The sequence below is a fragment of the Lagopus leucura genome, unplaced genomic scaffold (genome assembly GCF_019238085.1).
Source record: "Lagopus leucura isolate 7727_CA_CO unplaced genomic scaffold, USGS_WTPT01 153-6_obj-0_obj, whole genome shotgun sequence".
Classification (NCBI taxonomy): domain Eukaryota; kingdom Metazoa; phylum Chordata; class Aves; order Galliformes; family Phasianidae; genus Lagopus; species Lagopus leucura.
In genome coordinates this window covers 6,173-28,641 of record NW_024963191.1, presented here as the reverse complement: position 1 = coordinate 28,641, position 22,469 = coordinate 6,173, and the positions used below count along the sequence as shown (strand labels likewise).

At 54.5% G+C, this 22,469-nt stretch overlaps 1 protein-coding gene across 1 annotated transcript; it reads right to left on the bottom strand.

Annotated features, from left to right (window-relative positions):
• Positions 1-5,634: 5,634 nt before the first annotated feature.
• ACE (angiotensin I converting enzyme) lies at positions 5,635-21,501 on the bottom strand. Its single transcript, XM_042891213.1, has 25 exons — positions 20,998-21,501; positions 18,032-18,199; positions 16,827-16,914; positions 16,251-16,394; positions 15,828-16,019; positions 15,594-15,691; positions 15,152-15,324; positions 14,664-14,887; positions 12,949-13,093; positions 12,600-12,698; positions 12,250-12,372; positions 11,548-11,759; positions 11,066-11,202; positions 10,756-10,914; positions 10,273-10,360; positions 9,934-10,077; positions 9,543-9,734; positions 9,316-9,413; positions 8,891-9,063; positions 8,320-8,543; positions 7,964-8,108; positions 7,695-7,793; positions 7,299-7,421; positions 6,574-6,761; positions 5,635-6,294 (listed from the first exon to the last, which is right to left on the bottom strand). Exons 1-25 carry the CDS (start codon positions 21,208-21,210, stop codon positions 6,098-6,100), a joined length of 3,846 nt encoding a protein of 1,281 aa, XP_042747147.1. The 5' UTR covers positions 21,211-21,501; the 3' UTR covers positions 5,635-6,097.
• Between the last annotated feature and the right edge of the window lie 968 nt (positions 21,502-22,469).

Genomic DNA, 22,469 nt, shown 5'->3' with positions numbered 1-22,469 from the left:
CGCGTTTCTGGGACGGGGGCATTCGGACAGGGCGGAACCCGGCCCGGTAGGAGGCTCTGTGGGCACAGAGGGTCCCTGGGGGAGACGAGGAGCACGGGGGGCTCCGTGGGATGTGGGAGACTCAGGAAGTCCCGTGGGCCACCCTTAGGCCTCAGGTCATCCAGAGCCATGAGCTCGGTGGGGTCCCGGTGGGTATCCAGGAGGGACAGAGGGTCCCACGCTGCCCTACCAGAGCTGATGTTCAGACGGATCCCGGAGATCAGCACTTCTCCTGCCCACCTGTCTGTTTGTGAATAAAGCTAAGAGGACCACCTCCCTTCCCTTCCTGAGCAATCCCCCCAGGCCAGCCCTCTTCTCCTGAGCCCATTACTAAGAGCAGTGTCCACTGAGGGGCTTTTTATTATTATTTTGCTATGCATAATTTTTCAGGCATGAAATTGGTCTAAGAGGATTATGGTCCATTATCATCAGCAGGAGTATTTTGCTGGGATTTTCAATTAATATTCCAGAGCACCTCAGGAATACTCACGAGGACTGGGTGGCTGCCGTGGGGCACTTGACCCACAGCAGTGCCCACCAGAGCCGCCTCTTGTCCCCTGGCCAGCAATGCAAGTGGGTGGGCACAGCCAGGAGCCCTGAAAGCCCATTGCAGAGCAGTGCTGCTGCTTTTACCTGTTTGTCATGGAAGACAGCCTTCCCCCAGCAGAGAAAAACTTATTCCATTCTTGAACAGGGTGAAAAACCCATTATCTTCCCCCCCATCCACTCTGCACACTGCCTCTGCCGTGATTTACTGCGAGTCGTGGAGGATATTTTGCTCTATATTACAGAGATGCAGCTTAATAGCATGGGGGAGGGAGAGGGACACAGAGTCCAGGCTCCTGCCTCCTCTGTTTTCTTGTTGATATACTGGGTGACTCAAGGGAGACAGCTCTGTGCTGCAATTTCCTCACTAGAAAATAGGGACGTCGGTCACTCAGCCTTATGAAACTGCTTCAAGATTCCTGGGTGACCGGTTCTGCAAGGGAAAGAAAACTATTATTTTTATGGCTAATATGATCATAATTCTGATTATTAATCACCGGGCAGTCAGGATTTAAGGTTGGCCTCCTGCCCTCCTCTCATCCCATAAATCAGCCCGGCCTGTTTGTGGACACATCACGTGGATGTGGATGTGCCCGATGATGTGGGCACGTGTTGGCTTCCAGCCCTCCCCAGAAGTGAGCAGATGCACAGAGGGGAGACTGGGGGTGCCAGGAGGGCTTTGGACATGGGAGGGAGCCCAGGACTGACCCCCAGCCTCTCTCTCAGTCTTTGGTGCAGCCTGGGAGGCCTTGTTTTCCTCTGGCCATGTCAGGTGGAGCCCCTTCAGTCCTCATTTCTCTGGCCAGGAGATCTCATCTGATGGAAGATCCTTCTAGTAAACCTCTTCCCCATGCAGCCCTTGCAGCTGGAGATGCATCCTGTCATTCTCTCTCAGGTTATTTTCGACTGAGCTCCAAGGGCCTCTCAATGCCTCCGTGGCTCTCCCAGTGCTTCCCATAGCTCTCCCAATCCCCCATTGGCTCTCCCATTGCCCACAGTGTCTCTCCCAGTGCACTGATGTGCATCCCAGTCCCCCATTGGCTCTTCCAATGCCCCCATGGTTCTACCTGCTCCCTCTACTAGTCCTCCATTGGCTCTCTCACAGTCCACTAAGGCTCTCTCAATCCCCCACTGGCTCTAACAGTGCATTCATGGCTCTTCCATTGCCCCTAGGACTTTTCCAGTGACCCCATGGCTCTCCTAATCCCCCACTGGCACTCCCATTGCCCCCATGATTCTCCCATTGCCCCCATGGCTCTCTCAGTCTCCCATATCATCCCATCAAAACCAGTTCATCCACGAGGCAGTGAGTCCATGCCCTCAGGAGTGCTTTATGCCCAGGCTTCTTTCAATTCCCTGGGCTTCTCTGGGACTTAAACATATGTTTGCAGTTAATCCTGAGCTTACATTCTATCCCAAATAGGAAGAACTGGGGTCTCTGGGCAAATTATCCTGCTGTTCAAGGCAGCTGAAGGGCTCCCTCTAATTCAACTGAGCATTAATCCTCTCTCCCTGCTCTGCTCTTCTCCTCCTCCTCCTTCGCTCAGTTCCTTCCTCCTCCTCAAACAGCATTTTTGAAATTTGATTCCTTTCCCCTTCTTTCCTTCCTTCCTTCCCACACCCCAAGAAATCAGTGGGAAACTTCCCGATTTCCTGGGAAGACCAGGTGCTGGGTGCCGTCCACTCCTGGTCCTGCACCAGCAATCCCCATCAAACCATCTGTTCCTGCAGAGTCTGGGTTCAATCAGGGCATGTTTGGTTTGCCCGGCAGGCAGCGAGCTGCGGGACTCTGCAGGATAACACCAGGAAATAAAATATTTGCACTGCGCAGGGAGGTAGAACACACCTGCAGCCGCAGGGCAGGCGTTGGGTCGGGGGAATAGGATTGGGTATGGAGTGGCAGGATGGGGACACAGGGCTCGGTGAGGATGGGCAACCACCCAAATCCCAACGCTGCAGCTGCCGGCTGACGCCTGCCGGGAGAAATGTTTGCCAACTGTGAGCTGGTGTTCCTCCACATTGCTGTAATTAGAGCTGGGCTGCAAACACAGCTAGAGAGTGAGGCTGAGGACAGAAAGATAGGACTGCTGGCAGCCAGCAGGGCTGTCTCCGAATTGGCGCAGGCATCCTGCCTGCCTGGTAGTGTTTGTGCCTCGGCTGCTGGGAGATGCTCCAGGGATGGACGGGGAGAAGGAGGCCCGTTTGGAGTCTGGAAACCTGGGTAGGACTTGGTGACATTAAGCCAGGTCATGGGGGTTTTTCCCCAGCAGAGGCCAATTCTCATTTGGAAGCAGCAGAAAAAGCCATGGAAGCTCAGCTCCAGGATGTGACATGCTCAGTTCATCACCATTTTGCATGTGCACTCTGCACAGAGGGAGAAACTGAGGCACAGAGCAGGATCATGGCTCTCCCCTTGTTCTTGGGATTGGGAGGATGGATGGAACGAGCAGGGGATGGATGGGGTGAGCAGAGGATGGATGGGGTGAGTAGGAGGATGGATGGGGCTAACAGGAGGATGGATGGGGTCAGCAGGAGAGTGGATGTGGGGAGCAGAGGATGGATGGGGTGAGCAGCAGGCTGCAATAACTCAATCAACTCAGTGCTGCAGGGATGTCCAGGTAAGGGCAGGATGCGGCCACACGTCACGCTGCTGGGAGGTGACTGCTGGTGGCTGCAGTGAGTCTGCTTGGCTGGAATCCTCCTTGGCTGAGGGAGAGGAGAGCTGAATTCTTGGGCTCAGTGACACGCTCTGTCATCACCTCTAGTTCATGGAAATTCCTTCCCTGCTCTGCGGGGAAATTATTGGCTCAAGCAGGAGGACTGGGGATGGTTCCCTTTGTCCCATGTGCACTGAATGGTGGGCATGAGGATGAGGTGACTTCTTGGGGTCCCACTTCTGGTACATCCCAAGGAAGCAGGAGTGGCACTGCCAGGGGGGACAAGGACAGGAAACAGCAGCACAGAGCTGGTGGTACATTCATAGGGACCACCCTGGGTGAAGCAGCCTGTCCCTTCCCAGGGGCTGATGGAGGGAACATGGGGGATGTGAGGCTCCTGGGATAGGGGGCCCAGTGACCCTAACCTTGTGCCATATACCCCTATTGACATCCCCTGCCCAGGGTGGCCCCTGCTGCTGGCCCCTGGGTGCAGGTTGCTGCCAAGCTGCTGCTGCATGTTTCCAGGCGCTCCTTGTCCCTGGGGAAGGGGAATGTGAGGAACGCAGCCCTGCACGCCCTGCCTGGCCACCCACCAGCTAAGAATAGACCTGGTCTGGCCGGGCCCCCTCCAGCCCCAGTGACATGGGGTCCCCCCCGGCAGCCACCTTCCTGCAGCTGAGTGTGGATAATAAGCACAAAAACATTGGAAAATGTTTCGTTTTTTTTTTTTTTTCGTTTCGTTTCGTTTGTTTTTTTGCTGTGCCCTAAGGGTCCCTGAGATGGAAAAAGGAACCCAGCGTGATTCTTGCTTTTGATTTGTGGGGTTTTTAAGGTGGATTTGCCCTCTGCGAGCTTTGTGCGCACACATCCCCAGCACAGCCCTGCAGGTGTGGGCTGATGCTTTCTGAGCTCCCCTCAGAGGAGCGATGTGAACTGGAAGGGAATTTCTCTTTTTTTCCCCACTCTTTTCTATTTACTTTTATTTCCTAGGGAGCAATTTTGCCAAGCCTCCTAATTTCAGCAGGAAGCATGATGCAGAAGCCAGAAGGCAGCAAAATCTCTCCAGATGTTATCACAACGGGGAAGGGAAGTCATCCTCCTTTTAAAGGTGTCCTGTAGAACATCGGGGATGGGTTAGCAGAGCCCTGAGGGCATCAGCAATTATTGATTGCTTTGAAAACTTCACCTGTTCTCCCACCCACAGCTCAAACACTCCATTTAAACTCAGGTTGGGATCTTTGCTTTGCCTTGAGCTGGGTTGGGAGCAACTTGGTGTTCTGTCCTGCTGTGTGGTTAAATCCTGGATCTGTGATGAAGGTAACGTGGTGTCCATCTCCTGGGGTGAATATTTGTCTTGTGTTGCCTCTCTGATCAGGAGATCAGTGCTCAGTGCACCCATCATCCACCACTGTGGCATTGTCTAATGTCCTCTTCCAGGACATTCAGCTCCTTGTGGATCCTCTGATGTTGACTTGTATTGTAGCCCCTGAATGATAGTGTTCAATGCGGCTCTTTTTCTCTCCATAAAGCAATTCTCATGATGCTGGCAGGACCTTGTTGACCTTGGAGACCTCATTCCTTCATTAATTGTGCAGAAAGGAGCCACGGGGCTCAAAATTACCAGCAATGAGCAGAGCTTGATGGCGCACATCTGCATCAGCCTGTCCTATGGGGCTGGAAACAAGCTTGGCTTCACACCAGCTCTCACCTTGCAATGGGATATGACATGAAGTCTTTGTTCTGTGAGATGGGATTTGGGGTAAGGACAGTGCTTAGTGTGCTGGGACACAGGGCAGCTGCTTTGGGGTGGGTGTGCATGGGTGTTTGGGGCAGCTGCTTTCTCAGCCCAGGGAATGTGGTGGGAAGAAAAGTAACTGGTGGGGGCCCCTCCCTGTGAGTGCATTGTGCGTGGATGGAGGAGGGTTGGAAGCAAACAGCAGCAAACCTGAGCATGGCTGGGCAGACATCTGCCTTCTTCTTGGGTGCCTCTGGGGTCTCAGTTTCCCAATGTAAGAGATGGCTGAGAGTGGAGGCAATCAGATGGGAGAGACAGCAGGATCCATCCTGCATCCCCTTATTTCCCCTCCTGCTTGGGGCTGCAGCAGACCGCAGCTCTTTAAGGCTGCAATAATCCCTGGCCTGGGATTAGTTTTGCACCTAATCACTGCAGAACAAATACGAAGTTTTATTTACAGAAGCAGAAGAAAGATGGGGGTGAAAAAAAAAAGCCTCAAGCACTGCTGATCCCAAGATAATCGGAGCTGGAGAGCGGGCAGCGATCGCTGACCTCAGAGCCCCCCCTGGCTCTTACATAAGTGCACATCATTCACTGCTGGAGCATCCCACTGAGATACCCCACCCCCAAGAAAGAGTCGAGCTGCTGCACTGGGGGTAACGAGACATGGGTTTATTTCTCATCCATGCAAACAAACAGCCCAGCAATGGGCAAACCAGGGATGGGCAGAGGTCAGAAGCATGCTCTGTCCCTCCCAAGCCTGCCCTCTGTCACTTGGAGCCCCCATGGCTTTGCCCATCCTGGCACAGGGGCTGGAGATGGGTGGTGGGGGTTTGCTCTGGATTCACTCCCTCTGGGCACAGGAGCAGTCCCTGATGGCTCCGTGCCTGCCGGTGCCTGAATTTCTCTTCCTTTTATGCAGATATTGGCAAATAAATAGCTCTTTTCTGCTTTGGCTCTTGCATAGTGGAAAAAAAATTAATGTCCAACCTGATTGGAGACAGGAATCCTGGGCTGTGGAAACCCATGGCTTCGTGGGCAGAAGTGCCCTCAGCATTGCCACCAGCTGCCCAAGTGCCCGCGCTCGCACCCTGTCTGTGCTCCCCCGTCTGTGGCTGCCTTATTTCAGTTCCATTTCCGAGCTGGATTTGAAGGCCTTTCTCCTTGATGAGAACAACTTGACACCCAAGAAAATGGAGATGATCAGGAAGACAAGTGCCAGTGCCAGCAGGACCCAGGCGCCTGCAGTGGCTTCTTTGGTGCCCACAGACATGCCCAGAAAATCAGTTGTGTCAGTGGCAGTTTGGAATTCGGTGGCTGGAAAATAGAGAAAGGAGGGATATGGTTGGTGCTGGTGGCTCTGGGCTGGGTGCAGTGGGTCACCTGCCCCAACTTGGCTGGGCTCTTAGGCGACTTGTTTGCTTGAGACTCAGCTTGCTGTGAAATCAATGAGAGGCATCCAAATCCCCTGTGGTTTTCGGGGTGGCCAAGGAGCACTGGAGCAGCTCCATGCCTACCATGAACTGCATCCCTACCCTGGTGAGGACCAAAATCTGCCCCCACCGTGGACCACATCCAGCCCATTCCCACCTGTACCTGTGTAAGGAGTCCAGCTGTACTCGGGCCAGCCCAGCACCTCCCCGTTCTTCGTGTTCTCCTTCACCAGCCATGTCATGAGGGGCTCAAAGTAGCTCATCAGGGCCTCTGCTGACATGTTGGGCTGCCCCGTGATGAGCTGCATGGCTTCAGGCCATGGCTTGCTGAAACCCAGCTTCATGGCATCTCTGTGGGGGGAGAAATTGGATCCAGTGGATTCCTCATGGCCCTCATCTTCCCCAGGGCGTGGGGTTCTTGGTGCCAGCAGCCCTGGGGCACAGTCTATGCCTTCTGACACCCACAGGGCTGTGAGCATGGAGAGAGGTTTTCATGTAGGATGTTGGAATAAAACCCTCCAAGTGAATTCAGCCTGATGCAGTTCACTTTATGGGTTGAAAGGGTTAATTTTGCAGGCAAATTCCATGAAGCGAGGGGGCTGTTTTCCCTAAGGAACGGGGGGGGGGGGGGCGGGGGGGGGGAAAGGGGGGGGGGGGGGGGGGGAAAGGGGCCCTCCCCCCTGCCAGGGTCCCAGCTACCATCTAGTGGCTGCTTTTGCAATCACAGCTGCAGCGCTCAGCCCAGGGTCCCACAGCCCAGGGACGGGGATGTGGCTGGAACAAGGAAGGGATGGGGCACCAGGAGCTGCATTGCCTTCTGTCTTCCTGAGCCACAGCTTGACTTTAAGGTATTTGGACATAAAGGCCCTGCCCTGCCCATACACCTACCCCAGGAGCTTCCCAGCCTCCTTGGACTGGTAGATGTCACACGTGTGCAGGGGTCCCGTGTGCCCAGCTGCTTTGCAGAGCGCCTCGTGGAACTGGAACTGGATGACGAAGCTGACAAAGTACCTGGAGGGTTACATGGGGACAGACCCTGCTAGTGGCTGTGAAGGGAGCTGAATCCCCCCCTCCTGCAGAATCTCAGCTTGGAGAAGCGTTACTGGCTTTGAAGCTCCATCTGCATCAATTTGGCCCAATCTGGTGATGCCATTTTTCCTTTTAACATGTGCTTACAGCTACTTGGAGAGATGAGCCCATCCTTGCTGGGGAGTTCCCAAATCCAACTTCTGCATGGGCTCATTTATCCAAGAGGTGCCCCCTGACCAAGCTCTGCTTGCTCACCTGATGTAGGGGACGTTGGCAGGGATGTGAAACTTTGCCCCCGGGTCAAAGTCATCTTCAGACCTTGGTACTGGTGGGCACAAGCCCTGGTACTTCAGCCTGGGCCAGAGAGGGAGAATTAGTCCAGCTTGAGTTATGGAGGGTTGTGAGGACAGGATGAGGGGTTATGTATCCCACCACGTCCCCATTGCAGTCAACTGGGTCACATGGAGAAAACACAAAGAGGAATGATGGCCAAGCACCAAAGAGAGGTCTGAATGTGAGCATACCTGAGGTTCCACCACTGCTGGTTGTACTCATCCTCCTTGATCTGCCCATCAAACACCCTCCAGCGCCACTGGTCTATGAGGTATCCAAAGGGCAGAAAGGCAATCTTGTCCAGGGCGATGCTCATCAGGTAGTTGATGTCACTTTCTGCCCAGGGTGAGAAGATGTGAACAAGACAGTACTGCAGCCACTTCCCCACCCAGTATGGATCATTCCACCCAACAGCAGAGTGTCCCTCTTGCATCTTGTCCCTTCCATTGATACTCAGACACTGTGCATGTCCCTGGTACCTTCTTCCCCGACATTTCCAGCTGCCTCCCCAAGCACTGTGCTGTGTGGTGTTCCCATGCCAGCTCACCTTCATTTTCTGTCACTTGGTCCAGCAGGTTGATGCTGTGCAGGTGTTTCGGGGTGGAGACAGACAAGGCCATAACATCCCCGATGGCCTCATGGAAGCCAGGGTTGGCTCCATCACGGAACGAGATGGGCTGGTCCATGTACTGCAGGAAGTACTGCACGTGGCCCATCTCGTGGTGCACTGTGATTAGGTCATCCATGTTCACCACGGTGCACTGCTTGATCCTGGATGAGGATAAGTGGGAGGGGGAAAGAACAGAGGGCAGTGGTGAGGGGTGAAAATCTTCAGGAAAGACCATACCCCATAAAGCTGATTTTCTCTTTGGTCTCTTCCCATGTCTCCCCTCCCCAGGTCTGATGCCAGACTGGGGTGGTCTTGCTCCACGGAGTCGGTCTCTGGCCATCTTCCTGCCTTCCTGCTGCCCCTGCCCATTCCCTGCTGGTATTCATTGCCTTTTTCATCCTCCAGGGCAAGTTGGGGTAGGCGTGGATTGCCCTCCACCTGCCATGAGGGCTTCTGCCAGCAATGCCAGCATCTTGATTACCAGTGGGTCTGTGTGCCCTCATCCTACCTGAAGTCCTTGCGGTTGTAGAAGTCCCAGGCTGAGGCATGACACACCACCTCCCGCCCGTCTTCTGGCTTCTCAATCATGGACTTGTCCCAGAACTCCTGCGGCATGGGGATGAGGCCCAAGGAGGTAAAGAAACGGTCTGACTCCTCAAACATCATCTTGGGTGTCCAGCCCTGGGGAGAAGCAGACAGAGGGTTTGGTGAGGGGCAGTGGAGACTCCTGGGGTTGCTGGAGGGAGGCTGGGGACAGTCTTGTCCTTCTGGGAGGGGAGATCTGTAGGTGGCAATTAGAGCTGGGTCCAGCCTGTAGTACGTCCAGATGGGGAAAGAACAGAGGTGTTTCATAGAGGTTTTTGGTAGCATCAAAGCATTGCGCAGTGTTGGCATTGGCTCCCAAGGGGCAGTTCAAGCTGTGAAAGCACTGACCTGTTGTTTCATGGCTGGGGTGGCATCCACCTTGGTGGCATCTGGGTAGGGCATCACCAGGTCGAAGATATTGGACCATGACTGGGCCCACATGTTGCCTGGGAAGTGCAGGAGGGAGACACGGAGAGGAGAGAAAAGGCAACCAGTTACTCTCAACTTGTGCACAGGATTAGGCCAGTAGCAATCTTCTTTCTGGGAAACACAACTCTGCCCAGCAAAGCCCTTACCCAGCAAGTGAGCAGGAATGGGACCCCTCAGGTTTATGTACTCTGCTCCATATTTGTTGTACAGGGCTCGACGTACGTAGGCATGCAGGTTGAGGTACAGAGGCTGCAGCTGGAGGTACAGCCTCTCCAGATCTTCCTCAAAGGTGGATGTCTCATACAGGGATCTCCAGTAAGCTCCATTGTCTGTGTATCCTGTGGTAGAGTAAGAACAGAAGCTGTCAATTTCCTTCTTGGACAAGTCTTGCACCCCAGGTTTCCCCAGTGAGACAGAGGACCCAATGAGAATTGGTGGGACCTCCAAGATGTTGGCTCTGATCTGGATGATCATCTCAATTCCCTGCTCACAGGGTTCCAAGGTGATGGTGGGCGTCTGAAGGAGTAGGACACTGACCATTGAGCACAGCTGCCTTGTTGCTCAGTTCCACGTATCGCTTGTATTTGTCCTTGATTTTCGCCCCAGAAGCATCCCGCCAGCCCTTCCAGACAAAGAGGAGCTCGTTATAGTCCCGTGAGGTAGCCAGGATGTCTGTGAGGTCTGAAGAGAGAGCAATGAAGGCAGACTGATGGTGTTGGTTGGGTTGGCCTGCTGCAAAGATGCTAGACCCAATATGCACTGCTCAGGGGACGTCACAGAGAGGGTGGAAGGTGACCCTTCTCTGTACCCCTGTGAAGAATCCCTCTTTCCTGAGGCTACTGCAGAAGAACCACTGAATTCCCTGCCAGCTCTTACCAGGATCCAAGGGGTGGCAGGTGTTGTCCTCCCTGCAGACCTTGGCTACGCTGTATGTGGTCTCCATATCTGAGAGAAGGGTGTTGTACTGCAAAGGAGATCGCATTATGTGAGCTTCTTATCCTTGCTCCTGCTCCTGGGGAACAACACAGCCTCTGGGTGTTTCCTTCTGCCCCTTTCACTCTGTCCTGGAAGGTTGTGTGAGCCCAGAAGTTGAGTCAGTACGGAAAGTGTTGGGCCAGCACACAAGGTGCTGCTGTCATCCAAGCAGCTGGACCCCACTGCAGGATGGCATTGACAACATTTGGGTGGGAAACCCTGGAGGCAAGGACCTTCCCTTTGTGTAGAAGGTCCCAAACCATCACTTTCTGCAATGGCAGGGGCAGCTGCCCACTGCTACTTCCTAAGAGCTGGGAGAAACCTGTCTTCACACAAAATAGTGGCAAAGGACACCCAGCCCTGCTCTGTCCCCTTGCAGCTCACCTCCATCAGCTCATCCTCAGGCAGGGCTGCCCTCTCAAGGACACTCAACTTATTGAGGATGCGGGTGACAGTTTCGTCCTGGAAATCCGAGGGGTCGAACTCCCTGGCTCTCATGCCATACTCAATGGTGTGCTTGGACATGGCCAAGTTCTTCTCCAGCTGTAAAAACAGGAGACAGGAGAGGAGTCACCTGAGGGAGATCCCTGAGACAGGCCATCACCAGAAGCACCGCCTGCTATGCCACAGCTGCCACCATCCTCATGGCTTCTCACATGTTCTTCCCCATACAATCCCAGGGTTGTTTCCATACCATGACTTCCCTGTTGTGGTCAGTGATGTTGGTGTTGTAGTCCCAGGATGCCTCAGTGTAAGCATTCCACACCACCTCAGCCGTGCTGTTGTACTCGGACAAGAACTCCTTAGCTTGTTCTTCATCTACTATTTTGTCTAGAGGAAGATGAGGGAAGAGAGAGGAAGTCCCGTTTACGAGAGCATCTTTCCATGGTTGAATCTTTCCCACAGCTGCAGGTCTACTAAAGGATGCCACAACCTGGGAGGAGGCTGCAGATGGAAGCGTCCCATGGGATATCAGGACAAACACACTCTAGACCCACTTGGGCAGGCGAATGGCACCTGCTTCAATGGAAGATGAAACCACCCAGGAAACAACACCCTTAGGCTGAGTATTTCTCTTTTTCCTGGTGTGGAGGCCCCACTTATCTGCAGCAGAAACCTTCTTGTCTTGCCTAGGGTTTAGTGATTTCCTTTGGCTTCTCCCAGTCCCAGCCTTACCGATGCCTTCAGGGTAGTCTTCAGGGACAGGGGGACGCCAGTCGTACTCAGGCCAGCCCAGCACCTCGTTGGTCTTGTTGTTCTGCTCCTGCAACCAGGCGGTGACAGGGCTGAAATACTCCAGGAGCGCCCCAGCATCCATCTTATCCGTGCCAGTGAAGTTGAACAGGATTTCCTGCCACGACTTGGAAGACCCAGCCTTCAACACCTCCCTGCAATGGAATGGGAAAGTAAGAGTTGGCATGAGACCAGGGCATGGATGGGAAAAAAGCAGTGGTGGAATCTCAACACCACAAGGGCTGAAGATACTGTTCCTGAGAGGGACACAAACCTGGAAAACTGCCACTGAAGCCCCCCAGCTATCCTGTGCTTGGGGACTGAAAACTCTCCATCACATTCTCATGCATTCATTAACACCCAGGGAGTCAATGGGAACCAAACATGCTTCAGTGACCTCTTGTCTGGGTGGAGCTAGTGATGGGGATAATAGCAGGACTCTGGTGAGGACCACTCACCCCACCCCAGTGCTTCCATGAATTTCCATCTATCCATCCATCCATCTGCAAAGCTATTCTCCAGCCATCTCCATGGCCACTTTTTCCTTCCTTCCTTTCTTCTTTCCTTCCTTTCTTCCTTGCACACCATCAGCTTCCACGCACACATCTGCCCGTGGCGATTGTCCCGACCCTCCTCTGTCCCCACCTGAGTTTGTCTCCAGCCTCTTTGGACATGTAGATGTCACAGGTGTGCAGGGGACCGGTGTGGTTGGCCGCCTGGCACAGCGCCTTGTGAAACTGGAACTGGAGGATGAAACTCACAAAGTACCTGCCGAGGAAGCCCGTGAAGGTGAGCACTGGGGACAAAGGGAAGCAGATGTGTCCCAGGGCACGGCTGAAGGCACCTTGCCACACGTCTGCTCCCCACTGTTTTTGCTACCAAGCATTGGATGTTCTCTGTGTCTTGAGCAGGAGCAATGCATCCCAGCCTCTATCTGAAGAGTTGGGGTCCCTGCAGCCCCACAAACCCCCACTCGTTCCCAGTATCTCCCCTACCTGATGTAAGGGGTGTTCCCAGGAATGTGGTACTTTGCTCCGGGGTCGAAGTTGCTTTCATTCCTTGAAACTGGAGCACAAATACCCTGGTATTTGGTTCTGTAGACAACAGAGAATGAAGATACAAACTGGAAAGAGGAAGCCAGATGAAGCAAGGAAGGGAACAGGAAAAGAAGACACGGTGCTAAAGAGAGCTGAACAGTTGTGTCCTTTCCTGTATTTGCGTTCCTCAACCCAACCATCCATCCATCCATCCATCCAGCCAGCCAGCCATTTCCACTGCCATTTTTTCCCTCCCTGCACATCCTCAGCCTCCATGCATGCCTCCACCCTTGCTGACCATCCCTACCTCAGGTACCACCAGTCGTAGTTGTAACGGCTCGGGGGCGTGCGGCCGTTGAACACATTCCAGCGCCACTGGTCGATGAGGTAGCCAAAGGGCAGGAAGGCAATCTTCTCCAAAGCCATCTTCAGCAGGTAGTTGATGTTGCTTTCTGCAGGGAACAGAGCCTGGATGGGGCTGGGAATGAGCCTGGGTGGACAGCACTAAGGTCACCAGACTTTTTGTTGCCACGAGGGTGAGGAGAGCTGGATGAGCAGTTGGAACAGCATTTCAACTTGTAGTTTTGCTCTCTAGTGAAGCTTGCAATGGGGCACAGGAGGTTTTTTCTAGCTGCAGCTCCTGCCTGGGGCAACTTGGAAGTGACAAACGCAGTGTTCCCTTGCCCTCAACCTGGCTCTCAGCATGAAAAGGTCTCTGATGAGGGTAACGTAATGCACACGTTCACTCTATAAGGTCTTCAGGCTGAAAGGGGTTTGCTCCCAGAGCTGATACGGTGCAACAAACAATGCTACAGTTTGGATTCAGAACTGGAGTCAAAACTGGGACAGCAATCACCATTCCACGGGAAGCACAGCAGGTGGTGACATCTGCTTTTCCCTGCTCCCTGGGGAAACCCTGCAAAGGCAGGTTGAAGAAGGACCAGCTGGAGAGCCAGCTGAAGCTGTGCGGTCGGGGAGGGTTGGCAGCAGTGCTCTGAAGGGCTGCTGGCTGCCATCGCAGTGCTGGCGTGGCAGCCAAGGACCCGTTAGTCAGACAGCGATGCCTGGAGGCAGGGACCATCTGCTCCATGCTTGTACAGCACCGGCCCAGCACTCTTGTGTGCTGTGACAGCTTCCCCGTCATGGAGTGGATTTAATGACAAGGCGGGAGGACCCGGGACTCTCCCTCTGCAAAGCAGCCGCCTGCAGCAGGAGGCTGTGAACACTCTGTTTGCTCTGCTGCCATCTGCTTTGACGTGCTGGCTGAGAGGTGGCTGCAGGGAGGAGATCCTTGCCAAGCTAGGCAGTGTCCTGCAGCGACAAGTCCTCCTCTGCTGCACTGCCTGGCAGGCAGATGTGTCATCCACTGACTGCCCTCGTGACTGAGCACGTGAGAGCTCAGTGCTACTTCTGCAGAGCTGCTCATGGGGCTCCTGGGAGCTTCTTGATGAGGGGAGGGGAAACACCAGAAAGACTGATGCTGATAAAGCATAGAGATGCTGCTGTCAGGTTTGGGACTGCTGGGGAATGGAACTGCTGCTCTTGGTGGTGAAAAGGATGAACTCAGAGGGTGGTGAGGCACTGGAACAGGTTGCCCAAGGAGGCTGTGGATGCCCCATCCCTGCAGGCATTCAAGGCCAGGCTGGATGTGGCTCTGGGCAGCCTGGGCTGCTGGTTGGTGACCTGCACACAGCAGGGGGTTGGAACCAGATGAGCACTGTGGTCCTTTTCAACCCAGGCCATTCTATGATTTGATGAGTCAAGAAGGGGTTGTTGATGGAGACAAGCAGGAAATGTCCATGTAGTCATGAGTCAAGAAGGGGCTGTCTATGGAGCCAAGAAGGGATCCATGCATGGATCCACAGAGAAAAGAAGGGTCTGTGCTTGTAAATAAGCATGAGTAAAAGGCATGGCGCTTCTTCTCTGTGCTGTGTTGCCAGACCACAGCCTAACCTGGCACACCCCCCTCCCTTTCTGGTGCCACAGGCAGTGTTTCAACCCTCTGCAGAGCAGCTGCCGTACCTTCATCCTCGACAGCACTGCTGAGGAGCCCAATTTTCTGAAGGTGGCCAGGAGTGGAGACGGACAGGGACATGACATCACCAATGGCCTCATGGAAGCCAGGGTTGGCACCACCACGGAAGGAGACAGGCTGGTCCTTGTACTGCAGGTAGTACTGCACGTGGCCCATCTCGTGGTGCACTGTGAACAGCTGCTCCATGGTCACTGTTGTGCACTGCTTGATCCTGTGGGGTGAAAGCAGCATTACCTGAGCCAGGTGAGGGCTCCTGCCCTGCTCATGCACCCCTTGATAGGACCTCAGGGTCCCTAACAGGGTGGCAGAACTCCATGTGGAAAATGTAAACTCAGTGAAGAGGAAAGAAGAGCAGTGTGGTACCTCGAAAACTTATCCCACAAAGGGAAAGGTCAGGCTGGGGGTACCCAAAATGATAACCATCAAGGGGGACTGAAGAGGGTCTTGTTCTGCAGACCCCGCATGACCCACACACCTGAAGTCCTTACGGTTGTAGAAGTCCCACGCTGAGGCATGACACACCACTTCCCGGCCATCTGTTGGCTTCTCCAGCATGGACTTCTCCCAGAACTCAGGTGGCATCTCCAGCAGCCCCAAGGAAGTGAAGAACTCCTCCGAGACCCGGAACATGTGGGTGGCATTCCAGCCCTGGTAGGACATGTGGGACGGTGTAAATATAGACCCCAGAACTGGTCCCACTGCATCACCATACCCTTTTCTCATCCGCTGCCTTTTTGACCATTGCTGGAGGGGAAGTGGAGTCATTCCTGTGTCCCTAACCCTCCTCCAAAATGGCTTTTCTGCTGTTCAACATGCAGATATGGGTAACCACCCCCATAGGCTAAATGGTATGGCCAATACCTTCCCTTTTTTTTTTTTTCTAACTGGTGCCACTAACAAGTCCCTCAGCCCTGTACCTGATTCACCATGGTGCTTGTGACATCCAGGTTGGGCTTATCAGGGTAGGGGACCATTAGATCATAGATATTATTCCACTGCTGAGCCCACATGTTGCCTGAAAGCAGAGAACAGCAAGAGTGGAGACAGAGATGGGACAAGAGGAAGAGAAACACAGCAATAGTTGGGACCCTCCCCTTCCCCCCCCAGTCCTGTTACAGCTCTCCAGCCCCACCAGCACCCCTGGCCCTTACCGAGGAGGTGAGCAGGGATGGGGCCCTTCAAGTTAATGTATTTGGAGCCATAGCGATCATAGAGCTTTCTTCGGACAAAAGCGTGCAGGTTGAGGTAGAGTGGCTCCAGCTGGTTGTAGAGATGCTCCAGGTCATCCTCGAAGGTGGTGGAGTCGTACCAGGAGCGCCAGTAGCTGCCTGTGTCCTCAAATCCTGCAGGGAGGCAGTGATGACCCCTGGCTTTAACCCCAAAGGGCCGCCCCTATATCCAGCCCCAAGAGCTGGGACTGTTGAGCATCAGTGGGAATTTTACTCCTACCTCAAGGTGTCAACACCTGGGCAGGGGGAAGTGGAAGCTCTGTGCATAAGGGATGGGGAGAACGGGATACCACACTGCCTGATTCCCACCCCTGGCCCCCCCCATATCCCCCATCCTGCTCGCACCATCCATCTGATACGCCTCGTTGCTCAGCGTCACGAACTCCTCGTACTTGGCACGCAGTGGGTTGCCTGCAGCATTGTGCCAACCCTCCCAGGCGTAGAGGAGCTTCTTGTAGCTGCGGGAGCTGGCCATGATGTCTGAGATGTCTGGGACAGAGGGGACAAGCAGGACATGAGAGCCCAGTGGGAAGGGGGAGCAGAAGCAGGGCACGTCCCACAGCAGGTCTGTGAGGTGCCACCATCATTGCGTCGGACACAGATCACAGAATCATAGAACATAAGATTGGAAAAGAACTACAAAGGTCATCAAGTCCGACCACCAACCCATCCCTACTGTGCCCAACTCATAGAATCAGTAAGGTTGGAAAAGATCTCTAAGATCAACTTGTCCAACCATCAACCCATCACCACCGTGGTGCTCCAGACTTGTGCTCCAGATCCTTCAAACCATTCTTCATCCCCAACCCCATGAACACGAACCAGGATCCTATCAACCATGACCCGCTGAGGAGCTGGGGATCGGAGCACACTGGATGTGGTCACTGGGAGGCAGGGGACAGGGATGGGAACAATCTGTACCTGGCTCCAGATCCCAGCAGGTCCCATTGTCAAGGCACACCTTGGCTGTGGAGTATATTTTGTCCATGTCGCTCAGGATGGTGTTGTACTGTGGGGAGGGAAAAGGCATTGGGGCTGGAAGGGGGTGGGAATGGCTGTTCAGGCGGGATTTACAAAGACTTCCCACCTCCAGAGCACATGAGTGTGTCTGGAAGAGGACCCAGTATGTTTGTACAACACAATTTTGGGGGGAGGTGAGCATCATTTCTGCACTCGTTGTGCAGAGGCTCTTTGGGACAGACAACCCATGCACAGCCTCCATGTCCTGCAGCACAGCTATTTATAGTGCCCTTCATCAGATAGAACAGCCTGTTTATCAGAGAGGGCAAAAAAAAAAAAAAAAAAAAAAAGAAATTAAAAAAGGAGCAGGAGGAGGGAAGGGTATTTATTTCTCCAAACTTCAACAACAGCAAACAATAGCGACAGGAGGTTTCCTGGAACGTGCCCAGGGAGCTCATTCCCAGGGAAGGAAATTCCGTCCCTCTCTCTCCCCCATTCCTCTGCTTGGGGTGGGCGGAAGGGACAGTGCTGGATGACGGCAGAGGGTGCAAGCAGGGGGAAATGCAGATGATGTGTGGGGAGATGTGATGCTCTCTGTTATCAGGGATAGGTTTCCAGGAAGGAACCGGGGCCAATGCTGCTTCTATGAGGATTGTATCAGTGGGTTCACAAGCCAAGCTATGTTGCAGTGGAGAGGTAACCCAAGAGCCAGCAGAGATGCACAGACATTGCAGCCTGGAGCATTTTACTTGCACTTAAGCTGCAGACCTTGCAAGCTCAGGACTACTAAGGGGAAGTCTCAGGCCATCCTGATGTTCCCAGTGCTGGGCTGTGCTCAGGAGCAGCTGAGCCAGCTGGTCTCCAACCATGGGTATATGTTGGATGGTATCCAGGGCACACCCAGAGCCCCTCAGTGTAAGCAGGAAATCTCCAGCTCCTCCTCACAGGTAGCTCTGTGCTGATGTTAGGGACTGATACCAGCCACGTGCATCTCCAAGGGGGAACCACAAATCCCATCTTCCCCTCCATCACTTCCCCACTCCACATCATCCCTCCAAAACACAATGAAGGGCCAGCAGAGGGGTCTGGATGCTCAGGGAAAAATGGCTTTCAGAGGATTTAGCAGCATGCAAGCATCTCCAGGGCTTCACCAACATATCACCTACCTGCTGCCGCTTGTCCAGGGGCAGGTTGGAGGGCCCCAGGGTCTGGATGGAGCCGATGATCTTCTTCAGCTGTGTGTCACTGAAATTGCTCCAGATGTTGCCATACAGCTCTTTGGCTTTCTTGCCCCACAATTCTGTGAAGTTTTGTTCCTCCAGCGATGCCTCGACCTGCATGGAGAGAGGGGGATGTGCCACTGCACGCAGTGTCACGAGGGTTTGTGCAAGCCAGAAGGCACGGGACATGTGGGGACAAACAGAGACATCCCCAAGTGACGTTTATAGAAAGAGACAGCAGTTTCCAGCAGAATCCAAAGCTGCAGACAAGGAGGTGGCATTTGAGACTGTTTTGGAGGCGATGTTGTTGCTTGGGTGGGATGGGGACACAGGGATGGGAAGTCCATGCCACGTGGGCAACCCCTGCTCTGTGCCCTATGAACCCCACACCTGGGTTTCACCTGGCAAAGGAGCATTCATTTGCCTTGGAGATGCAACCCCTCAATTTTGGGGCTCCCACCATCTCCAGCCTCCAACTCTGCCAGCCCCAACATAACTTTTCAGGCTGTGGGACAGCAGAAGCTCCTGCACCGTGGGAATTATTTAGGCAGCTGGAGCTGCAGCCAGCAGCCACAGTTTTGGGAAAAGGCTCATTGCAGGCAGTAGCATCCACACACCCAATAGGCAAACACTGATTTTTTTGGGAGAACCCCAGCCTGAGCAGTGGGCAGTGAGAACACACACAGCACCTGCCTTATGCCATCCCAGAATGATTTATGGAGCTCATTAACTGTTACTCGTGGCGTTTCCAGCCTGGCCCCAACAAGCCTGGTTTGTTTTAGTTTAATCTCCACATTCTCTTGGGAGGATGGGAGTTGCAGTTACAGGGATAGGAGTTGCAGTGCAGTGGGGCTGGAGGTTGCTTGGGGCAGGGAGGGAGATGCCTGAAGCAAAGTCAGGAGCCCTCCTTGGGACATCCTGGTGCCTCCAGCCTCACCCTAAGGACATCACCCAGAGACACCCCACAGCAAGGGCCCCCCACCCATGGGAGTCCCCACTACGTGTGGAGGCTCGTGAGGGAGATCTGATCCCTTCCAGCACCCTGTTTCTGAGCCAGGAGATGCAGGAGGCAGAGTCCAGCTGTGTTTTGTCTTCTCCTGGAGCAGCCGCCTGTGTTTGGTCAGACCAATCATGCCCTAAATTCTCCTGACAGCTCTGATGGTGTGAGCTGAGGCTGCCATCTCTGCCCCAGACCCCTCTGTCCTTCCAGGATCTCTCTGCCCATCCCTGCATGGCTGAGGGCTGCTGCTGCCCAGTGTCACTGTGCCCCCTGGGCCACCTCTCTGGTGCCAGGTCCTGGGGGATCACACAGCTGGCTCAGCCCCTCTGTGCTATAGCTCTGAGCAGGGATTACCTGGCCCAAGGGTTCACCAAATCCCCCCCAGATTCAGCCTTTGGGTCACCCCATTAACCCTTTGGTGCTCAGTCTTCGAGTCATGCAGCTCACATCCCTGCTGTCTCTTTGATGGGCTGATGTCAGAGGTCGGATCCCCTCCTCTCCCTCTGCCTGGGGTAACACTGCATTGGGATTGGGCAAATGGTGTGCTAGGTGCTTTGCAAACCACTGGGAGCATCTCCCATGGGGGGCAAAACTTTGAGCACAGCAGCCAGAAGAGTTCAATCTATCTCCCGCCTCTCATCCCAAAAACCATCGGGGAGCTGCTGGGAAGGGAGCGGGGCTGGCTCAAGAAGCACTGACATCACAGTGAATGCACAGTGAGTGATCCTGAGGTATTTATTAACATGGGAAAGAGAACAAGCTGCTCTGGGGTGCCTCCAACCCCACTGCCTCATGTGGCTGTGATGCACCCACTGTGCCCAGAGGTCCCTGTACCCGCTGTAACATCCGCAAAGGCAGCAGCTGGGTGTGTACCCAGACCTCACTTCAACTCACCCTAAAAGGCTGGAGGGAGAACATGGGGTGTCCTGCCAAGCTGACAGCAGCCCTGGCAGAGTTCGTCCCCATCCTGTCCCTGCTGTGCCCTGCATGGACCAACAAGCAGCACACAATGTGTGTTCCTGTCCCACAGGCTGCTGGCCAGGCTTGGGGCTGTGCGACGGTTGCTTAGCGCACAGAGGTGACACACAGGTCCCCAAATGCAAGTTGGTCACGTATAGGTTGTGCTGATCCTGTGTCCAATTTGCTGTGGGGGGTGGCACATGTAGCTCTGAGCTGCATACAGCGCTGTGGTTGTGTCCCCATGCCATCATGTCCATAACCCCAAGCCACATCCCTGTCCCCACGTCACGTGTGTGTCCCTGTGCTGTGGCCATAGCAGCTCCCCTTATCCAACAAGCATTAGAGGAATGTCCAAGCAGAACAGGGGCCAGGCACAGCTGTGCAGCTGCACGTGCCAACCCCTTCCACACCTGCAGGGAACCCATAGCATCGCTTTCCTCTGGGATCTGCCAGCACCAGCTGGGCACATGTCAGATTTCCCACGTTTGGAGCGTGTCCCCAAAGCCAGCTTTGTCCCCATGGGTTGGGGATGACAGAATGTTGCCCCGGTGCCACCCCGCTGCATATTCACACTTGGGGCTCTGGCAAGGCACAGTGCCAGGGATGTGGAGGGGGCAGGGCCAGGGACACTTAACACCTGACCCGATGTGGGAAGGGGGGGAGGAGAGGGGGGCAGGGAAGTGAAAAGTGCTGGGAATGGGGGAACACCTCTAAAAATAAACCCGGGCTGCCGTGGGGCCAGGGCTGTTGTGCTGGAGGCTCACCAGACGGACAATTTGGGGGGAAAACATTGCAATTCCCAGGCTGAGAGTCCCAGCCCTGTGCCAACACCTTGGGGCACTAAGGAAGGAACCTACAAGGAGGAAGGAGAGGAAGGTGGACGCAGACCCCGAACCTCCCCCTCCTCCCCCCAGCAGCACCCACCCCCCGCTGTCCCCATCCCACCACCCACCTGCAGGGCAGCGTTGGCGGTCGTCAGGTTGGTGTTGTAGTCCCAGCTGGCGGACACGCTTTGGAACAGGACGATCTCCGCCGTGCTGTTGTAGGCATCGGCGAAGAGAACGGCCCCAGCCTCCGTGGGGTCGAACTCGGGCGGTTCCAGCCCCGGCTGCAGGGCACCCACCAGGCTCAGCCACGGCAGCAGCAGCCCTAAAGCCGCGGGCATCGTGGTGGGAGCTGCGCTGGAGCCTTGCGAGGGAGCTTCCCGACGCTGCTGCCTGCTTATAAGGCAGCGCTAACCCTGCCCACCGTGCCTGCCTCTCCTCGCCGATAAGAAGCGAGCATTTTTGCGCTCGCCCTTGGGCTGCACCGCAGCGGGGTGACGGCGCTGCCTTTGGGGTGCAAAGTCCCCTCGGCTCCCGGCCGTGCCAAAGGGAAGGGGAAGGGGTTGGGAGGGAAGAAGGAGAAGAATTGAGGGAAGGGTGGGAATGAAAATAAAGCGGGAGGAAGGCTGGCAGCGTGGGGTGGGCGGCTGCGGGGTCTGTCCCAGGCTGGGCTCTGGCCTCGGGCTCCTCCCCCAGCCGCGGCAGAGGAACCCCAACACAGTCATCCCAGATTGACCAACAGCTTCTTGGCACACACATGGGCCTAATCTCATTTCTCAGAGGAAAGCAGTGTTTCTTCTGACCGTGAAGGAAATCCCATCCCGTCCCACAAAGTGTTTGGATTTGAGGAATTAAGCTGATGACAAATGAGTAACACAAAGTTCTTTCCGAATGAAAACCAGATCCACTTTTGATGGGCTTGATAGCTCGTTTCGGGTCGTGTTTTTATTTTGTTTGTTTCTTTGTTGTTGTTGCTTTTTAATTAAATAAATCCCTTTTCCCTGGGGTCTGGCCCCAGCCCTGGGAGCTGTGCCCAGGTTGAGGCCCTGGGCTGAACACATCATGCTGACCACATCAGCACACTGTGGGGTCACAGCAGACACCCACCATGGAAGTGGGAGTTTTAAGGAGGGGAACAGGGCAACTCTTGGACTGTTGGCCCCACTTTGTGCTGGGCACAGCTGTGGCGACCCAATGGGGAAATCACAACTCTTTGAAAAGGGACAAATCCTCCCACTGTGGCTCCTATGAGATGCAGAGAACCACTTCCAGAAGAAAAAGAAGGGATTTAGGAGCCTGCAAGCCGCTGACGTCAATAAACCCCTTCCAAGAATCACAGTTTCTCAATCACACCACGTCCTGATGTGAGCATCCACAAACCCTTCATTGCTGACACTGGTCCTGTGCCCAGTGCTTAGAGCAGCGCCTAGAGCCCGGACACCATGGCACCCACCTGCCCCCCTTTGCCATCCCCTCTCCCACATGACCCTAGAAACTTCCCTGAGAAGTTGGAAAAATGGTTGGTTTGGCTCCAATTTGGCTGATGACCAAACACTAATGAACAGAGATTTCCTGAGGAGCGCCAGCCCCCTGTTCCCAG